General features: G+C 32.3%; 2 protein-coding genes across 2 annotated transcripts; one reads left to right on the forward strand and one right to left on the reverse strand.

Moving 5' to 3' along the window:
- Positions 1–288: 288 nt before the first annotated feature.
- Positions 289–11,682, reverse strand: LOC139507811 (1-acyl-sn-glycerol-3-phosphate acyltransferase epsilon-like; the record flags this gene model as incomplete). Its single annotated transcript, XM_071295869.1, has 7 exons — positions 11,423–11,682; positions 8,319–8,397; positions 6,725–6,840; positions 5,844–5,933; positions 1,922–2,012; positions 1,365–1,529; positions 289–412 (listed from the first exon to the last, which is right to left on the reverse strand). Coding segments are annotated over exons 1-7 (881 nt in total), but the record flags the coding sequence as incomplete, so codon positions are not given.
- Positions 11,683–12,860: 1,178 nt separating this feature from the next.
- On the forward strand, positions 12,861–18,258 carry LOC139507810 (uncharacterized). Its single transcript, XM_071295868.1, has 6 exons — positions 12,861–13,051; positions 13,947–13,995; positions 14,790–14,907; positions 15,185–15,392; positions 15,784–16,052; positions 18,088–18,258. The coding sequence occupies exons 4-6, from the start codon at positions 15,194–15,196 to the stop codon at positions 18,241–18,243; spliced, it is 624 nt and encodes a 207-aa protein (XP_071151969.1). The 5' UTR covers positions 12,861–13,051; positions 13,947–13,995; positions 14,790–14,907; positions 15,185–15,193; the 3' UTR covers positions 18,244–18,258.
- Positions 18,259–19,652: the final 1,394 nt, after the last annotated feature.

Raw genomic sequence — 19,652 nt, forward strand, 5'->3', positions numbered from 1 at the left:
CCTATAATGATTTACTTTTTCAAATTGTGAATTGGGTGGAGAGTAGTTTCATTGGCACTCAAACCTCATCTTATTATATCTAATTAGAATTAAAGTTTAAAGTTTTTTAAAAGGTGACAAGTTGAAGGAGTTTTAAGAAATATGTATCTTTAAACAAGTTTTAAAACGAGAAACCTGAAAGTATGACCTGTTTGATAGAGATTTATTTGTCATTCCATTTGACATAATTGAAAACAATTTGTGTTTGAGTAACAGGTGACTTTAAAGCAGACATTTACTTAATTTTACCTGTCTTTCTTGCAAACTGTTTTATAGCACCATTGTTGTAATTTGCTATCCTCAATTGGTATATCTTTTATATTTATTCTTTCAACATTCATATGAATTTCTGGAGATTTTCCCATCACAAAATCTGAAAAATTCATATTGATTTAGAGGGGATTAAGATACAATGTGCAAGCAGATATTTGAAAAGACAAACAACCAGACCAACTGATACAATTACCATTGTATTACAATGGGATTTGATGTATAAAATATACCATTTAACATAGTTGTCATAAATACTTCACACATGGCGCTCAATGTACTGCAATTTATGTAATGTCACATCACCTTGACATGTTACAAAAGGGATCTAATAGTAATACATCTATCAAATAGTCAAGACGTCTTCCCTTTCTACCAACCACTTCATGATATGGTGCTGTCACACTGCTGTGACCAAGTTAGTGAAATTCAATTCATTCAAGAAAGTTTTAGGAATTACAGCTTAAATAACAAGATTTAATTTAGTATTTAATTGAAATTAATTCATTTGGGATACGCTTAAAAATTTTAATTTATTTTATTTTATTGATATTTCATTCCAAAGTAATTTAATAATTTTTGGCAAATTTCACTAAAATGACCGTCACTATGTTCAAATGTACCATGATTTATGTAGCGTCACATCACCTTGATGTGTAAACTATAGCTTTTTATGGCTCTTTTCTTTTTATCCAACCAGTTTATGATAATAGTATTAATAACAGATCAAAAGGGTTAAACATTTCTCAGAAAGTTTGATATTTAAGTCTCTATATCTACAAATTACCTTCACAATTAATGTTAAATAATTGTTTCTTTTCTGTACAACCTATACTTATTTTTTTACAGCGTATTAAAAAGTTTAATATTTCCGTTTAGGAAGTAGTTCAACTTCTAAGTAATATACAAGGATGGAAAATATAATTCCTGAACTCCTAAAAATCTTTTTTTATTTTGACATTATCAATAGGGGTTTGTGGTAGAAACTTATATACATTTATAATGATTTGCTATGGTCATGTAAAACTAAGGTTCACATAAATTATCTTAACTACCTGGCATTCCATATGCTGGAGTTCTCTCCCTTGTTTCTGTATCATATGTGTTGCTATAAGCAATTGTGACATCATAAACAGCTGTTACATGGTCTTTCAGCTCTCTTAAACTAGATTTCAAAGCTGTTATTCTTGGTGTAAGCACATGATGTAATTTCTTAAATCCTGTCAAAATATATTACAAAATAAATTAAACTGCTTTAAATCAAACTCGGAAATTTATAACATGTGCTTATAATGTTAACACAACTGCACATCAAATATGTTTGACCTAAATCTCAAACTTTAAACAAATTTATGATGCTGCTGTAAAAATCATGCTAAAGACTCACTTCTGTGTCTTAGTCGAGGAGAGACACTATGTTAATTGATAATTTACCAGAAGACCATCGTTCTGTTGACATAGTACATGATTAATTCCCTTACGCTCAGATTGTTATGTCTAATGTCCATAAAATACTTAACAATAAAGAATGACGGAGTTGTAACGGTTCTTAATAATCACATGAATCAGGACAATTCTGTTCAAACATTAACAACTTATACCATGTTCTTACCTAAATCAACAGCATACTTTTTACTTTTGTCTATTACTTCAGTTAATTCAGGATTATAACGAGTTCCCTCTGGATAAATAACTAGCCATACCTATCAAATAAATAATAATCTGCATGGTAAACGTAAAACAAAAAGTTTCATATCAGCTTACGCTAATGCCATAGTTGGCCTATGATGTTTGAATGAGGTCATATGCTTTTTTCAGAAACAATTTGGGTAAATTAACAAAGGCCAGTAGTCTTTTGCAGAAACAAGAACCAATGGATAACAATATCTTTTTCTGCTAATTTTGTGCTCTATATCATTGTTATACATGTACATGTGTGTGTCAAACAGTTATTATTCTGTACAATATCCTGACTTTACAATTAACTGTTATTTCATGCTGCATTAACAAGAAAAACAACTTTATTTCAACAAATAGAAAAACAATATTTCCTTAAAGTACATTGTAAAACATTCTTACAAATTAAATTATTTGAAAAAAAAATGGATTTAAGCTCCAATTGACTATTAATTATCTATTCTCCTTTTTTTCACAATTTTTCTTCGCTCATGATTCGCTCATGATTTAGATATTTACACTTGGTTAAGTTTGTTGAGGACAATAAGGTGACCTATCAATGTCTTTTATATATGGTGATCCATTGCCTGTCTCATTCTCTTATCATACATCTCATCTTCTTATATAAATTTTAAATCTGAAACCAGTAATTTTCATTCTTTATATATATATTTAAACTTTTTTCAGAATTAAAGTATAGTCTATATGTCGTGAATATAGGCCACGAGACATTAGAACGTTTTGTAATGTAATTGTTTCCCGTACTTTCGCGCACACTATTGTTAATGTAACGTAACGTTATTGTTACGTATATATATATTTCATCTTACGATCATAAAGCATCTGAACTAGCAAGACGTTATTTTCTTCCACAACAAAAGTGAATAACCCTCAGGATATTGGTGCCGTGACGAAACCTCAACTAGAGATGAGTTCGAAACTCAAAACAGTACGAGCCGCACATCGACGAGCAGTAATAAAACTACTGAAAAAAGGCAGACCCGACAGAAGAACCGCAACAAGATGTTGTCAACCTCAGATCCATGATGGAGCTTATCAAAACCAAGAAGAAGACATTGTCCGACCTCAATGAGAAGATTTTAGGAATCTATTGAAGAAGAAGAAGACCTCGACGAAGAAATTGAAGAAGTTGACAGATACGAGTTAGAGATTCAAATTGGAATAACGAAAATTGAAAAGTTCATAAAAGAAGTAAGTGTTAGTCAGTCTAAAAATCAATCAGCTCTTAACCCTAATGCATCAGATTTATATGCAATAACCCCAGCGTGCAAGAACATTCTAACCAGATAATTTTCAACTCAGAGCAAACAAGCCTAAGCCAGTCAAGCATGCCACCTCCACAGTGTCAAGTCATTATAACAAATTGCCTAAACTCAACTTGCCAACTTTCGGCGGAAATCTATTGGAATGGTCAGCCTTTTGGGATTCGTATAATAATTCCGTACATGAAAATCCTTCATTGAGTGACGTGCAACGATTTAATTATTTAAAATCGCAACTTTATGGAGAAGCTAGCCAGTGTATTTCGGGAATGCAAATGACTAATACAAACTATAATCAAGCAATACAAATTCTACACGAGAGATTTGGCAACAACACAAAATAGTAAACGCATACATGCAAAATTTGCTAAATTTGCCTGCACCAACGCCCGGAATTAGGGGACTGAAATCGTTCAGTGACACAATAGAAAGTAATATACGTGAATTAGAAGGAATGGGTCGATATCAGGAATCGTACGGAAGCCTTTTAATACCACTAATACTCAACAAACTTCCATGTTTTGTCAGACAAAACATTACTCGAGACCACGGTAATGATGATTGGGATATTTCAAGTTTACGCAAAGCAATAAAGAAGAAATTTGTATCCAAGAGGCCGCTAACGCCAATCCTATTGAAACCGATATTATCCCCACCGCATCGTTCGTGACAGAAACTACAAATAAAACATGGAAGTCAACAGGGTTTAAAGATAGTAACAACAATAGTTCCGTTAAGACTAAAAGGCCGTGTTTGTTTTGTCAAAACCCGCATCACCCAAATGAATGTACAAAGATCACCGATATAAACGCCCGCACCCAAATCGTAAAGAAAAAACGAGTTTGCTTTAACTGTTTCGGTAATCACAAGGTTTCGGAATGCAAGTCAAAATACAGTTGCCGAAATTGCAGTATGAAGCATCACAGTAGCATCTGCCGTAATAATTTACTAAATGAAAACTCCACTTCAAATGAAAATAAAGCCGTAACAAAACCTGTCAACGAAGAGCTACAAAGTACCACAGAAACAAAGAGCGCCGCTATGCATTCTGCCGTTACAGCACATACCGAAATTCTATTGAAAACCGCCGTAGCGCCCGTATGGTACCATGATGAAAGTGTTATGACTAACATTCTACTCGATGAAGGCGCCCAGAATTCATTTATTTCTCAAGAACTAGTAGAGAAACTCCATATCAAACCAACTGGTATAGTAAGCATGCAAATTTCTGCATTTGGCGGGAAAGAAGGTGATGTACGCAACCTGGAGAAAGCAACATTATCCATTGAGACCGAAAGAAAAGAAAGAATTCCAATGGAAGTAATTATTGTTCCAAAAATTGCTGCACCGATACATATGAAGAAACGGGTAAACTATTAACAGCTTGCCCTATTTACGAGGATTACAACTTGCCCACCCAGTCACGCAGAATGAAAAGTTTTCCTTTCACTTCTCGTTGGAGCAGACTACTATTGGTCTTTAGTACAAGATGAAATTATTCGAGGTGACGGACCAACAGCTGTTAAATCTAAAATAGGCTATTGCTATCAGGACCACTGAACACAGATATCAACACTCAACAATGGAACTCTACGATGATGAATGTCTTAGTTGCGCACAAACCCGAGGAGTGCGATTTACAGAAATTTTGGGAAATTGAGTCGAGCGGATTAGAGGCGGATTCTGATGAAAACACAAAAAATGTACAAAACCTAATGCTTGAGTACCAAAACTCTAGCATAACATTTAAGGAAAATAAATATGTCGCTAAACTACCATGGAAACAAGATCATCCCGAGTTACCCACTAATGAATATATAGCAAGAAGGAGGACCCAGAATGTTATAGATAGGTTGGCTAAAGATCGGATATGTTAAATCTATACGACAAGATTATCAAAGAACAAGAGATGAAAGACTTCATAGAAAAGGCACCCCATAACAGAAATAGATCGCGAGCATGGAAGAATCCACTACATACCACACCATCACGTTAAGAAGATTCAAACACGACCCCTATTAGGATTGTATATGACTGCAGTTGCCATGGAAATCCAGATTTACCCAGCCTTAATGACTGCCTATCTTCAGCACCACCTATTTTAAATAAATTGACAAGCATTCTTACAAGATTTAGATTAGGAAAATATGGCATCACAACAGACATAGAAAAAGCATTTTTACAAGTAAGACTTGACAATGATGACCGAGACGCCATACGTTTCTTTTGGTTGTCCGATCCAACTGACCCAACAAGTGAATTGATTATGTACAGATTCAAAGTTGTTCTTTTTGGAGCAACGTGTTCGCCGTTTATTTTAAACGCAACATTACTGAAACATTTATCCATGAATAAGAGCAAAGTAGCAACAATTCTACAAGAAGATCTATATGTTGACAATGTACTATCTAGCATTAACTCGGAAGAAGCCACAATTAAATACTTCAATGAATCCAGAGAACTGCTAAAACAGGGAGGCTTCAATTTACGGTCATGGATGTCCAACAGCGACAAACTCAGAGATTTGGCCCTATCGGAAAAAGTATTGGATTCAGACAAGGATACTATACTTACAGGAATTTCATTATTCTTTAGATACTGTAATTCTTTTATAAACTTTTCTCCATTGAATTTTCCACTTCTTCCAACAAATACACAGCTATGCTAAGGAAGACACATTTGTACCATGAAAACAGTTATAACATAATCAATCAAAGAATTCTAATTCTAAAAATTATTCAAAGAGTAACCTACATTCTTGGATTTATTGTTATCTTTGCTACACAATTTTATTTTTGCTTATTCTGGATCAGTTTTATGGAACAGACTACCTTATGAAATGCGTAAAGTGCAAAACACTTATTCTTTTAAACAAATTATAAAACAATACTTGAGACAGTCCCAATATTCAGTCTGAAATGATTGCAACTACATTGTATTACTCTTAGAATGTATGATTTTAATGATTTGTATATACTAGGTCTATTTACTACATGCGATATTTAACTGTTTTATATCTTTTAATCATGGTACATGTAAACTGAACTATTATGTCTATACAATTGTGTTTATATGTTGTATGATTGCTTTTTTCTTTTATTATTACCATTTTGTTTTTACATGTATTGCATACATGTATATGAGGGCCTCAGGGAAGATTAGTGATTGTAACTAACTGTGTTTACCCTCTTTAAATAAAGAATTTATTATTATTATTATTATTATTATTACACAATCTCACCTCATTTTAAATGATAATTCTGACATTGACAACACGTATTGTTGCATTAAGTCAGAGGAGTGACATTACAATATCTATTTCACATGTGAAATTATCACTTTTTATTTGACTGAGCTATATTGCTATTTCATTGCAATCAATACATACAGTGTAAACTAAAAATAATTACCCTTTAAAAATTCAAGATGAAAAAACAACCAAAAAAAACTGATACCTGATAACAGTAGAAACCATAGATTGGTAGATATTTGAGTCCACTTTTCATTACATATCTGACTTTTCCAGTACATTGTTTTTGTTCTGATAACATACAGGCCACAATCCAATCCACTGAAAAAAGTACCATTTTGTAAACTATTTTAACAAGTTTTGTGCATTAAATGAAAATCAAATCATCTAATATTCTTTTTGATTTTTTGTTGCAAATAACTTTGCAGCTTAATCAAGTATGTCTTTATTAACAATTAGGAATACAGCATAATTCACAGACCTTGATTGCTTTGAAGCAACAGATTATAATTGATCAGAACTGATTTTGGAACTCATCCCAGACATTGCTGATATAAACCTTTCATGTAAATTTCATAATAATCCTACAAGAATATTTTTACTTCATCTCAAAGCATAATTCACAGTTTTACAGTCAAGAATGTTTAGTGCTCTGTGAGGCAGCATCTAAACAAAGACTGGCAGATTGCCTCAGAGTGTGAACAATGTGTCCTGGTAGGGCAAACAAAGACTGTCAGATTGCCTCAGAGTGTGAACATTTGTCCTGGTAGGGCCTTATGTCTTGCCTCAGAGTGTGAACAATGTGTCCTGGTAGGGCCTTATGTCCTGCCTCAGAGTGTGAACAATGTGTCCTGGTAGGGCAAACAAAGACTGTCAGATTGCCTCAGAGTGTGAACATGTGTCCTGGTAGGGCCTTATGTCCTGCCTCAGAGTGTGAACAATGTGTCCTGGTAGGGCCTTTTGTCTTCCTGCATTGCTCCAGCTGACTATTACCTAGTGAACTTGCAAGTTAAAAATCCTTCTCCTAGTGTCAGTCTTGTACAAAGTAAAGCCATGTTTGTTATGAGATTTGAACATTGGGTAAGCTACAATGTTGCCTTGAATTTATATTCATGTTTTCATATGGAATATTTAAATCATGTAAATTTCCACCTGAGGTTAAACATCTTGATATCACTATCATCATCTTGTTCATGGACAAATAATGGACTGTATGTACAATGTATGCCATACATTTTTCTTTACATGTTTTATATATTAACAATTTTAGACTTGAGAGGTTTCACCAGTGGCTGTTAAGAATAAGTTAGTTTTTTTTTACTTATACAAAACAAATCCTTGTGATTCATAACATTTTGAATCACTGATCTTAACAGATTGTATGTGTATTATCTTAACTGACATACACATTTCATTTCACTAATGAAATAAAAATAATTCTACAAAATGCTGCTGCGCTCTGCGTTGTAACTTAACCTTACCCCCCCCCCCCCACCCCCCCCCTACATCAAGAATTTTCTAGGGAAGACTGACCTAGTAAAATATGTCCTTGGTCCCTTTAATACTTTTACCCCAAATAAGGTTGTCTTTCATCTAGCGTAAAAGTGACTAAATCTCCTCAAAACTCCTAGCTGAAACCCCTGCAGTTTATTAATTACATAAGACAATGTTTCACATGCCCTTTTTGAAGTATCAATTATCGTGCTAAAGTGCCCTTTTCATGATTGGCTCCCTGTCCTTTTGAAATCCTAGCTGGAACACTGTAACTTATGATAACTACTACATGTAAATGTACTTACCTGTACACTGGTGATTTGAAAGGTAAATAACATTTTCATCTCTTTTCTGTATATCTTCAATATCACCATATACATATACCTGCAATAAGTACATTTGTATATATCATAAATAATGTTTGAACAAATTCTATGATTACCAAATTTGGCTGACTGTTAACTTGACACATTAGTAGGTTGTTTCTAGCCTTTATGATTAATGTGAAAAACAATGTATTTATGGAGTATGACTTTTCTATTACTGGTTAATAGACTCCATACTAAACAAGGTTTCTTTTAGTCAGCATCAGCAAGTATTGCACAAAGTGTAATAAAAAGACTGAATTCCAAGCTAGGATCTGAAATTTAAAGCTTTTCTTAATGATATATCATTCTGCAACCTATCCATTGGACAAAGGAATTGAATAGGTAGCAAACTCTATAATTAAATATTCTTAGAAATAAGAGCCTCTTACATGTCTTACAGCCTAAATTCCTCAGGAACTTGGCAAAGTTACAACTTATATATGCTCTTTGACAGGAGAAATTTTAGTTTTATCTATAAGTCAGGATTCCAAGAGAAACTAATGCTTTTATTATCCCTAGAACTAATTATACCTTGAAGGGACATGAAACTTCTAACAGTATTTAACAATAACTAAATTTTCAGTGTCTCAGACTGAGAGTTATTAATTTTCTTGATGTAACTCTTGATCTACAGTATACTGTACATAACATTATTCTGTAAATTACAATAAAAATGTATGTCTCCAAGAACATGAAGAAGAATTAGAAAACAAAATGAAGCACACAATCTGTACAAGAAAAGAATACAAAATCAGTTCCCATTGATCTTTAATAATTAATCAATAGTGCAGTTACATTTATCAGTGAGTCACTTCAGAAAGAAAGCATTCAATGCATAGTTTAAACTTAATTTAATTGCCTGGTCTTAGCAAGGATTTGTATCCTTCTTTACAAATATTTGGTCTTTAATTAGCTTATCAAATGCAACACAGTAAATTGCAGTTTATATATATGTTAATTCCACATCTTATGATTTTAACCATACAATTTGTTGCATATTAAGCAGTGCTAAGATACAGGAAATGGTATGATTTTAATATTAAAAGAGCAAACACCACACATCATATTTAAATAAACTGCTGACACTGATATACAATGTATGTCCTGTCTGTCAGTAGAAAAAGTAAAAAAAAAATATATGGACAGAAACATTTCGAATTACTTTGAGATACATGTACATGTAGCTAGTGCCAGACCATTACCTAGGGGGTAAGGGCCTCGAAATGTTTGTCAAAGTGAGAGTTTCTGATCATCATACAAAATATCAAAATAGCTAGATGACACTGTAGTGCACACATCAAGGGTAGAGAGCCTCAAATCTGCACTCACACCCCGTCAATAAATCGGTAACACTCTCTCAAACCCGTTGTATTATGTAGATCATAAGTATAGACTTTTTGAGACAGAATTTTCTTAGTTATACATGTTATAGTTTGCCAAAATGAAGATTTTACTATGCTTTTTTTCAAAAATGTTATAAAAAGTATGGGACACTGTGCTATTTTTCAAGCTATGAGTCGATGTAAATTGCCAAAATATGGTTAGATTGTTCATGAAAAAACGCATTTGTGCGCATAGAAAAAATTCCATAAAATAAAATTTTGAAATAAATTGTGAGAAGATAGGTTTTATTATATGTTTTAAGAAATTAAAAAGAAAAAATGGTGTCACCAAACTTGTTTTCTTGCTACAATTAAATTTAAAAAAAATCCTATTAGTCCAGTTACTCCAGTATAAAAATTTTACTATAAGAGTTATCTCCCCTTAAATGACTCATTTGAAAAAATCACTCTAAAACCAAACAAAAATGGTATTTGTTGAAATATTTTGAATAATACAATAAATCACATCGTTTTCTTTATATAAATAAACAGTCTAACCATTAAATTGCAAATTTGCAGATTTGGGCAAATAAATAGACCAATTTTGTATTATGATTGTACAATCCAAGATGGCGGCATACCATCAATCTACTTTAAAGCCAGAATGAATAGTTATCGACAACGTATTCATACAGATACAGATAAAAAAAAATGTCCATTCATTTGATGTGTTTGAGCTGTGGATTTTGCCATTCGATTCAGGACTGTCCTTTTGAATTTTTCTTTGAGTTCAGTATTTTTGTGAATTTACGTTTTTTGAATGTTTAAAAAGTTCCTATCAAACTATTATATACATGTACATGAATTGATAGTCCACAATCCCATGGACAGAAATGGGACAGAAACAACAGTCAGGGGACTTATTGAAATAAGTGATTTTGAATCACTTGTTTGAGTAGCAAATTCGAAATTTTGTCACAAATTGTGATTTTGTAGTTTTACCAAAATTTTAAACACATAGGTTTTATTAATATCTTTTCATCAGTAAAAGTGAAAAAAAAATAGACTTTTTGCTTTTTTTAAGTAGCAAGGTTTATGCCTTCAACATTTTGCTGTAAATTCTATTTAAGTTGAAAAAATGCTATTATAATGGCTTTACATAATGAACTGAAACTTTCTTCACAGATTTTTCCCAGCAGTGGGTGTATATTTCCTGTAAAGTTCAAGGTTTCATCTTTCAGATTATGTAATAAAATTCTACTGTTCGTGATTAAAATTTCACTGTTTGGGGTTTTGAAATTATTGGGGGTTATTAAAATAATAATACTTAAAGAAGTGATTTTTGGGAAGGAAATTGAGGTATGATACTTAAACAAGTGATTTTTATGTCATTATCCTAGATTAAGTACAAGGTCATCACCCGAAATGACCTGGTCATCCTATCAACACAGATGTTGGTTCTGATAATTTTAGAAACATAATTCGTCCCTGGATCATTTGTATTTTATATTTAAAGCTACTTAAATAGGTGATTATTGAAGAAAGACAACTCTTACTTCCAACATTTATGGAATTAATGTTACTTCAATCAGTGATTTAGAAAATCACTCATTTAAGTAAGCCCCCTCACTGAACAAGGGCTCTGTGTCTATAATATCATTAATATGCAAGTTTTAAACTTCGCTAATACATATTTAAATACGTTTACCAAAACATTACCTTTGCTTTTACATAGTTGTGGAAAAAGAACAGTGTTAATCTCATGTAACTAGAGAATAAGGCATCATCTCCAATTCTGTAAATCTTTTTAGGCAAAGGTGCAGACAATAATCTAAGTGCACCCCAAAACATCATTGTAATTGAAGATGATCCCATCATAAGGAAACAAGGGATTGTCCATCTTAACGAATGTATGTGAGAGAGAAGAGTTATCATTGGTTTTCTGTAAGACCTTCGGGTTTTTTAATTTAAAAAACTTAAAAAGCGATGGACATTTATAACAGGAAGTTTTTGTTGGTACTGTAATAATTAAACCGATGGTGGACCTTTTCCGGATTGTTTTGCTTTTAATAAAATAAAGGAAAACATGAAACGATAAAAAAAATATTGAAAAGATCCACAGATATACAAATGCCAGAATATCCCTACTGTACATCTTAGACTTTGCGGGCAGTGTGGCTCATGCATTGAGACAGAGGATGAGATTAGTTTTTGCTTCAAAAGAGCGGAGTGACAGTCTAGAATCAAGCCTATTCAAATAATATATAAGACATAATGGGGGGAAAGTTTATATCTCACCGACCGTGCAAGGGCTGTATAGCCAGTCAAGGTCGTTAAAAACTTCCATTTGTTGTAGTTTATATCTAATACATACTTTTCATGAGTGGTTAAAAAAATTGGTAAATTTGTCATTTATTGGCAAAAACTCCTATACGACTGATTTGTCTAACATTTTTTTACGCATACATGTGACACATAGGGAGAGCTCATTTTCTGAACATTTTTGCTTCTTTCAAATTTTCTCTTTTTATAACGGTTCAAATAGTAATAAACCAAAAAATTGCATTTTGACCCCTTTTTTTAGCATATTGGTTATGAGCATTGTGGCCAAGCAGTTTGTTTAAATTTGTCTCAGTAGATTCAGAGGAGATTTTTTGTTAAAAGATTACAAAAATTAAAAAAAAAATGGTAAAAAAATGACTATACAAGGCAATAAAAGTTATCTGGTCGGACAGTGAACGGCCAAGTGCTGATAGAAGCTGCTCACTTGGCCTAGAGACTATGTGTATATATGTCTCTGCTTTGCCTATAGGGGCCAGATGAGCTAAAAAGGGATAACGACAATCCCTAAAAATACCACACAGCCCCCGTACAAGCATCTGAATTTACAAACTACGAGGCTAGACTGTGCGTTTAACTTTTTGCTTTACAAATCAAAGTCAAAGTTTTTATTGACATAAAATCCAAAATCTCAAACAAACAAATAACAAAACATAAATCATAACAACCGTTTATATATCAATACAGAACATAAAAAAATATATATAAAAAAAATATTTTTCTTTCTATCTATTTTTACATGTGAAACGTAAAACGTTCACTTTGAACTCCTTTTGTTCTAAGTTACCTCCACGGTAACGTCAATGACGTTTGTCATATATTGTTGGTGATATCTTCAATATTTAGAATGGACACGGCATCTTCCTTGCAATGAAGTCGGGGAACAAAATGAAAGGACAAAAGAAGAATACACAGAAAAAAGAGAAAACACAAACTGAAGAAAAAGGAAAAGGCGATCCTAATGATTTGTTGAAAAAGTTAGCTGTACAACACAACAGACAGTCATTGGTAGGGATGTTATTCATTTCTTAATGGCAAAATTCTTAAATGGCAACATTTTACAAACCAGGAAATGATGATTTCTGACCATTTTTCACTTTGAAATGTGACTTGTCTATAAGAACGAGTTTTCGAGACCTCGTGATGGCGAATTCACAAGACACGATAGAATTCTATACTACTTATAACAATGGAATTTAAAATTTGTTATTATGAATTCTTCAGCGTTTTTCTCCCACGGGTAATGCCAAACACCAATCTACTTGAAAGTATTATAAAATAATTTTAACTTTTTATTTGTTTTTTTTTCTTTTATTAAAAGATTTGTTTAAATACTGCTTTACATGAGAATAGTAAATAAAACCAAAACGTCTAGTAGTGGTGTACAATTAGTACCCATTGGAATAATGTGGTCTTTTTGGAAATAAATCCACAAAACTCAATCATAATGTTATAAATAAAAGAAAATTAAGAATCTTGATAATATTTGCTTAGTGTACTCTTTATTGGGATATATAACCATGGGTTTTAACCAAATCGGAGTCAAAGGACAGACAAATTGTGAATAATTTTACCGTTCTAATAGAAGAAACATTTTCATAAACAGATGCTGACGATCGAAGCATAGCAGCGTAGAGTATAAAAAAAATCAAACATCAGCTTTGCATTGAACAAAATAGAAGTATGCATGGGAATCGCAACAGAAATATTTAGTTTTGAATACATGAACGCTCCGGTTGAAAGGTATAGTCATGTGAATGTTTGAAAAAAAAGATAGTTATGAGAATGGTTGAAAGGTACATAGTTTTGTGAATGGTTGAAAGGTATAGTCATGGGAATTTTTGAAAGACCGTCATGTGAATGATTAAAGGTCATGTTCAGAAACTTATTTATTATTTTACAGCAAACAGATGCTGACCAAGTATCATGTTCAACACCAACAGATAATGAAGGTAAAAACTATAATTATTATTCTTAAAACAATATGATATGGATGAATATCAAACTGACAGCAACTATCAGCATATGACAATCTCAAGTCATGATACACCATATACAGATGAGTGAAACGATAAGAAGATGTGGTATGATTGCCAAAGAGATCGCAAATACATGATGTATGTCGTGATAAATAACCTAAATGTCTATTATACAATCAAACGTATTGCAATTTAGTCAGACATTTTTTTCTCTCTTGCACATTGTTTATATTATATAAGTGAGAATGTAATATTTTATGTCCAATATAAACAGATCTCATCGAGTAATTATTTTGTGTCAGAAGTTACTGTCGCATTGCATAACGTTAAACTCGACCCTCATGCCTACTCATGCTACTATTTTGCTCGTTTTGTTTTTTTTTGCGTAAAATGGCATTAATTGCATTGCATAACGTTAAACTCGACCCTCATGCCTACTCATACTACTATTTTGCATGTTTTGTTTTTTTGCGTAAAATGGCATTAATTGTAAGAAGCATCATGCAGAGGGTTACTTTTAAATAAGATAATATGATGTATAAATGAGTTTTCAAAAATGCCCAAAGCGAGAACAATTATCCAAAACATATGGACATCTAAAGCATAAATATATATTTTTGAACGTAACGTTCTTGGATTTTTTTTTTATTATTTTATACTATTTTTTTAAATGTTATTTAACTTGTCAGTTAACTTGATACCATATATTGAACACTGGTTTTCATTGTTTTGATCAGTGAATTACACTGATACTTTGTGTTTTAAAGGAGATCCCAATGCCACCAGTCGAATGTCTAGCGCCGGCGCGGTAGTACTAATGGAGATACAGAACTACCAGAATGGTTTGAAGATATCACTACAGATAATGAGGACGCATTTAAAGAGGTTAGACATAGAAATATGTATTTTAAAAAAATAACTTGAGTACTTGTTGGTTAAATTAAAGTATTCTTTTAAAAAAAAATCGAATCCACTTCAATATGGTCAAAAGCCTGTCGTTCTTCGAATAAGATAAATACTTTGTTATCTGTTCTCTGGTCGGGTTATTGTCTGACACATTCCCATTTTAATTCTCAATTGTATTCTCTGATTTGTGAATGTGACTGTATGCACATATCTGATTTAGAACAATGAAGAAAAAGATATCACTTTATTTTTTCAGCTGTTTGATATGTTGGATTCCGCGAAAACGGGCACGTTGAATGTCGACGGTCTTTATGAAGGTCTAAAGAGAGTAGATAGTGGAATTACCAGAGATGAGGTTGAAGCTGTCATGAACAAACTGGATAAAGATAGAAATGGAGAAATTGATTTTGACGAGTTTCTTATTCACATGACACAAGGAGATGCAGCAGGGGAGGATGGTCAGGGTAAATATAATTCTTCACAGACATGACACAAGGAGAGATAATACCCTCTTTAAAATAGGGTAGTGGGCAGGTTAAATATAATTCTTCACTGACATGACAAAAGGAGATATAATACCCTCTTTAAAATAGGGTAGTGGGCAGGTTAAATATAATTCCTCACTCACATGACATGTTTTTATATAAACTGGAGGTTCCTTAATTTTTAAATAAAGACGAAATATAAACGTGAATACATTTTTTGTTTCAAATATGTTTGATGAGGTTTTTAATGTTGTAGTCAGTTGGAAAATTGTTCAAAACCCGCCAACCCTATATTGATATTTATTAATCTCGATCTTTATAAGATCAAAATAAGATAAAATGACCAATCATATGAGTATTACTTCTACAGAAGGATCACGGAAAGGATTTTCAAGAAGACAGAGATTATTTTACACGGCCATTACACAATTTTCTATGAAGACCACTCTGGAATTGGAGAAAAAGAAAACTCAACCTCATGTGATAAGTCATTATACAGCTGGAGCCCGCTTAGAGGGATTAACTGATAGACAGCTAGCCAGACAGATGAAGAGACTCCAGAGAACAGCTGTTCACGTCGATTCACCATATGCCAAACCTCTTCCTTTTGTTTCTCAGATGAACTGTAGTGTTGTGATGGTAAGAAGGAGTATAGTCTACAATAGCGATCTGTGTACAATTTTAAAGTTCGTGTATAGATTGGGAGATATTAACAATATACCATTAGAAAGGGGTTAATTAGTTTGTAATTCATACATCATGGAAAACAAGGCGATTTGATATGATTGTCAATGAGACAACAATCAACCAAAGGACAAGGATGTCAACTACAAATCAACTCAGTCATTTTGAGCTCTTTCACTCATTCTCAAGAAATCGGGTCCAATACGTGATTTGTTGTCCCTGTAGATACTTGCCTCATCTGTTTTAAAATGTCTAAAGACATATGTTTTTGAAAGTCAAGGAAGATATCTAGCTAAACACAATTGCTACGTAGAACAATATTGAAATTACTGCAGCCTTACACTGAAACGTATTATTTTGAGTAAATCGAATGTCCCTAATGATATATAGATACTTTTTATGTGGAGTATTTGACTTTAGAAGCTTGTAAAATATGGATTCAAGAACAATTCATTAACTTTTCAGAGTCTATTTCTTAATAAGATTTATGACAATTAATAGCATCTTAGGTACCTCTAGAATAGTTTTGGAGGAAAATATCCGGCTAAGCAATGACACTTTATATAAAAATTCGTTTGCTAAGGAAATAAAACATGACGGTAACGTATCTGTGGAAAACAGTGACCCATAGTCCTGACCACGACATTGTTTTCACAGTAAGAGCTAGACCAACCACTGTGGAACCTTTCAAATCATATATACGAATCATTTGAACATTATTAAAAATAGGTTTACAGAAAATTATTTTCCAAGTATAATTTTGGCAAATGGTCCTGATTTGCTGAGAATCAAGGAATTTATGTTGCTTATAATACCTTAATTATGGAATCGTCGGTAAAAAGAATATGGTTTCAACCGACAAGACTTACTTAGTGTGCTACTGTCCACTTAGTTTTATAAAAGATGTCCAGTGGGCAATGTTCAACTATAAATTACCATTCCAACACTGAATAATTTGACTATATTTTTTTCCAATGTCTTTTGGTCTTTGGTCGTGAATAGTTGTCTCATTGGTAATCATATCATATCTCCTTATTTTATAATGAATTTCAATTAATACAGCCTGATGTAGTCCCATGGCCATAGATTATAATTCACGATTTTTTAAATTGAAAATGCCTAAAATATTCGCAGATATGTTTTACCAATAAACTAGGGTTCTCAGACGCTTTACTGAGCACAGCGGAAAGTATCTGGACATTTTGAACACACCCACTATTACACTATATATATTGCCTACTAATCATATTTATTTGCCCTCTAGTTTATGTCTATGCAAATAGATTCTGTAATTGTTCTAATCATTGTATCATGTCTACAAGTACGCTATTAAAAAACGTCTATGAAATATTATACAGCAACCGATATTAAAACACAAAATACGATTTCCTATCAACAGGTCAGTACTTTGAAGGAGATTTCAATAATGACAATAATGCGAGCATTCTTCGATACAGTATAAAATTGTTTATATCCCTGTGTTTGTTTGTAAGATCTGATGAATCTTGATTAACCCCACCACATTTAGATGTCTACTCAAAGTTGTTTAATCCCTTTTCGACCCTCTATAGTGGTCTTCTGAAGAACATAAAAATGTCGTGCGGTTGCTGTATCATTCATTTATACCCGGACAATACTCTATATCTTTTTTTTTATATTTTTAGTTGTTGGCCTGTTCCAATGCATAACTCTGCCTACTATTCAAAATACCGAACTCATTTTCCATTGGCAGTCGAAATTATACCCTTTAATTCCGCTCAACCCATTTTACAGAACATACCTTTCCAATGATTGTTTATTTGTTCTTGTCCTGAATATGCATGAAATATTTGCCACTAAACGTTAAGCAAATCCAATAAATAAATATTGGCATTCATCTATATGAACATTGCTAGACATGAATGAAAACTACAATTGAAATAACTTGCAAATGATTAGACCAGTATGAATTTACGCCTTGTTCTTTTCTTTTTTTAATTCTTGTTTACAGGCCAGTATGTACAAGTTGGCAACAGAACGTACTGAAATAGGTCCCAAGGAAAACCCGACCATACATGAAATACCAGAAGATCATGAAGATGAACCATTTGAACATATTGCACCGTTGCCATGGAAGGTAATAAAAGATCAAACTAATTGCCATTGAAGCTACTTTGTTAAAACGATCATGAAACAGTAGAAGTATATTCCTAGGATTATCTACTAAACTCAATCGTAATGTTAATAGGATATTGCAAACTTTATTTCGTGGATACAAATAATTCAAATTGTTTACAGCTACGATTAAGCAATTTTTACTTTTGAACAATACTATCTGCTCGACATCTCACTGTTAGTGATATTTGTCACAGCCAAGACAATTTGTTTTTACAATTATTTGCATATGTTTTAGTTGAAAAATGTGTCATTATATTGCCATTTAAAATGTAAGACCTAATGAAGTTCTATATTGTTATTTTAGGCACAATGGAAAAAATGGGAAAATGTTTACCACAAGACCTTCTGAAGTTTAATATTGTTATTTTAGGCACAATAGAAGGTGTTTACCACAAGACCTTATGAAGTTGTTATTTGTTATTTTAGGCACAATGGAAAATGTTTACCACAAACCTTAAGAAGTTCTATATTGTTATTTTAGGCACAATAGAAGGTGTTAACCTCAAGACCTTATGGAGTTCTATATTGTTATTTTAGTCACAATAGAAGGTGTTTACCTCAAGACCTTATGAAGTTCTATATTGTTATTTTAGGCACAATAGAAGGTGTTAACCTCAAGACCTTATGGAGTTCTATATTGTTATTTTAGGCACAATAGAAAACTTTATGAAGTTCTATTTTGTTATTTTAGGCACAATGGAAAAAATGGGAAAATGTTTACCACAAGACTTATGAAGTTGTATATTGTTATTTTAGGCACCATTTAAAATGTTTACAAAAAAACCTTATGAAGTTGTATATTGTTATTTTAGGCACCATTTAAAATGTTTACAAAAAAACCTTATGAAGTTCTCTTTTGTTATTTTAGTCACAATGGAAAATTGGTCTTGTTATGAAGTTCTGTACTTTTAGGTATAATTGAAAATGATTACCACAAGAACTAATGATGTTCTGTATTGTAATTTTCAGCACAATGGAAATTTTTTACCACAAGAACTTATGAAGTTCTATATTGTTATTTAAGGCACAATGGAAATATTTACTAAAAGACCTCATGAAGTTGTTAATTGTTATTTTAGGCACAATGGAAAATGTTTACCACATGACCTTATTAAGTTTTATATTGTTATTTTAGTTACAATGGAAAATGTTTTCTACATGACCTTCTGAAGTTGTAAATTGTTATTTTCAGCACAATGGAAAATGTTTACCACAAAACCTTATGAAGTTCTATATTGGTTTTTTTTAGGCATTATCGAAAATGTTTACTTCTAGAACTTATGTAGTTGTATATTGTTATTTTAGGCACAATAGAAGGTGTTAACCTCAAGACCTTATGGAGTTCTATATTGTTATTTTAGGCACAATAGAAAACTTTATGAAGTTCTATTTTGTTAT

Source organism: Mytilus edulis, unplaced genomic scaffold (assembly GCF_963676685.1).
Source record: "Mytilus edulis unplaced genomic scaffold, xbMytEdul2.2 SCAFFOLD_1065, whole genome shotgun sequence".
NCBI classification, from domain to species: domain Eukaryota; kingdom Metazoa; phylum Mollusca; class Bivalvia; order Mytilida; family Mytilidae; genus Mytilus; species Mytilus edulis.

Coding starts and splice junctions, on each gene's coding strand:
- LOC139507810 (XM_071295868.1), top strand. CDS start 15,194: ATGTTGGATTCCGCGAAAACGGGCACGTTGAATGTCGACGGTCTTTAT. Junction 15,393..15,783: donor AGCAGGGGAGGATGGTCAGG/GTAAATATAATT, acceptor TTACTTCTACAG/AAGGATCACGGAAAGGATTT. Junction 16,053..18,087: donor TGAACTGTAGTGTTGTGATG/GTAAGAAGGAGT, acceptor TCTTGTTTACAG/GCCAGTATGTACAAGTTGGC.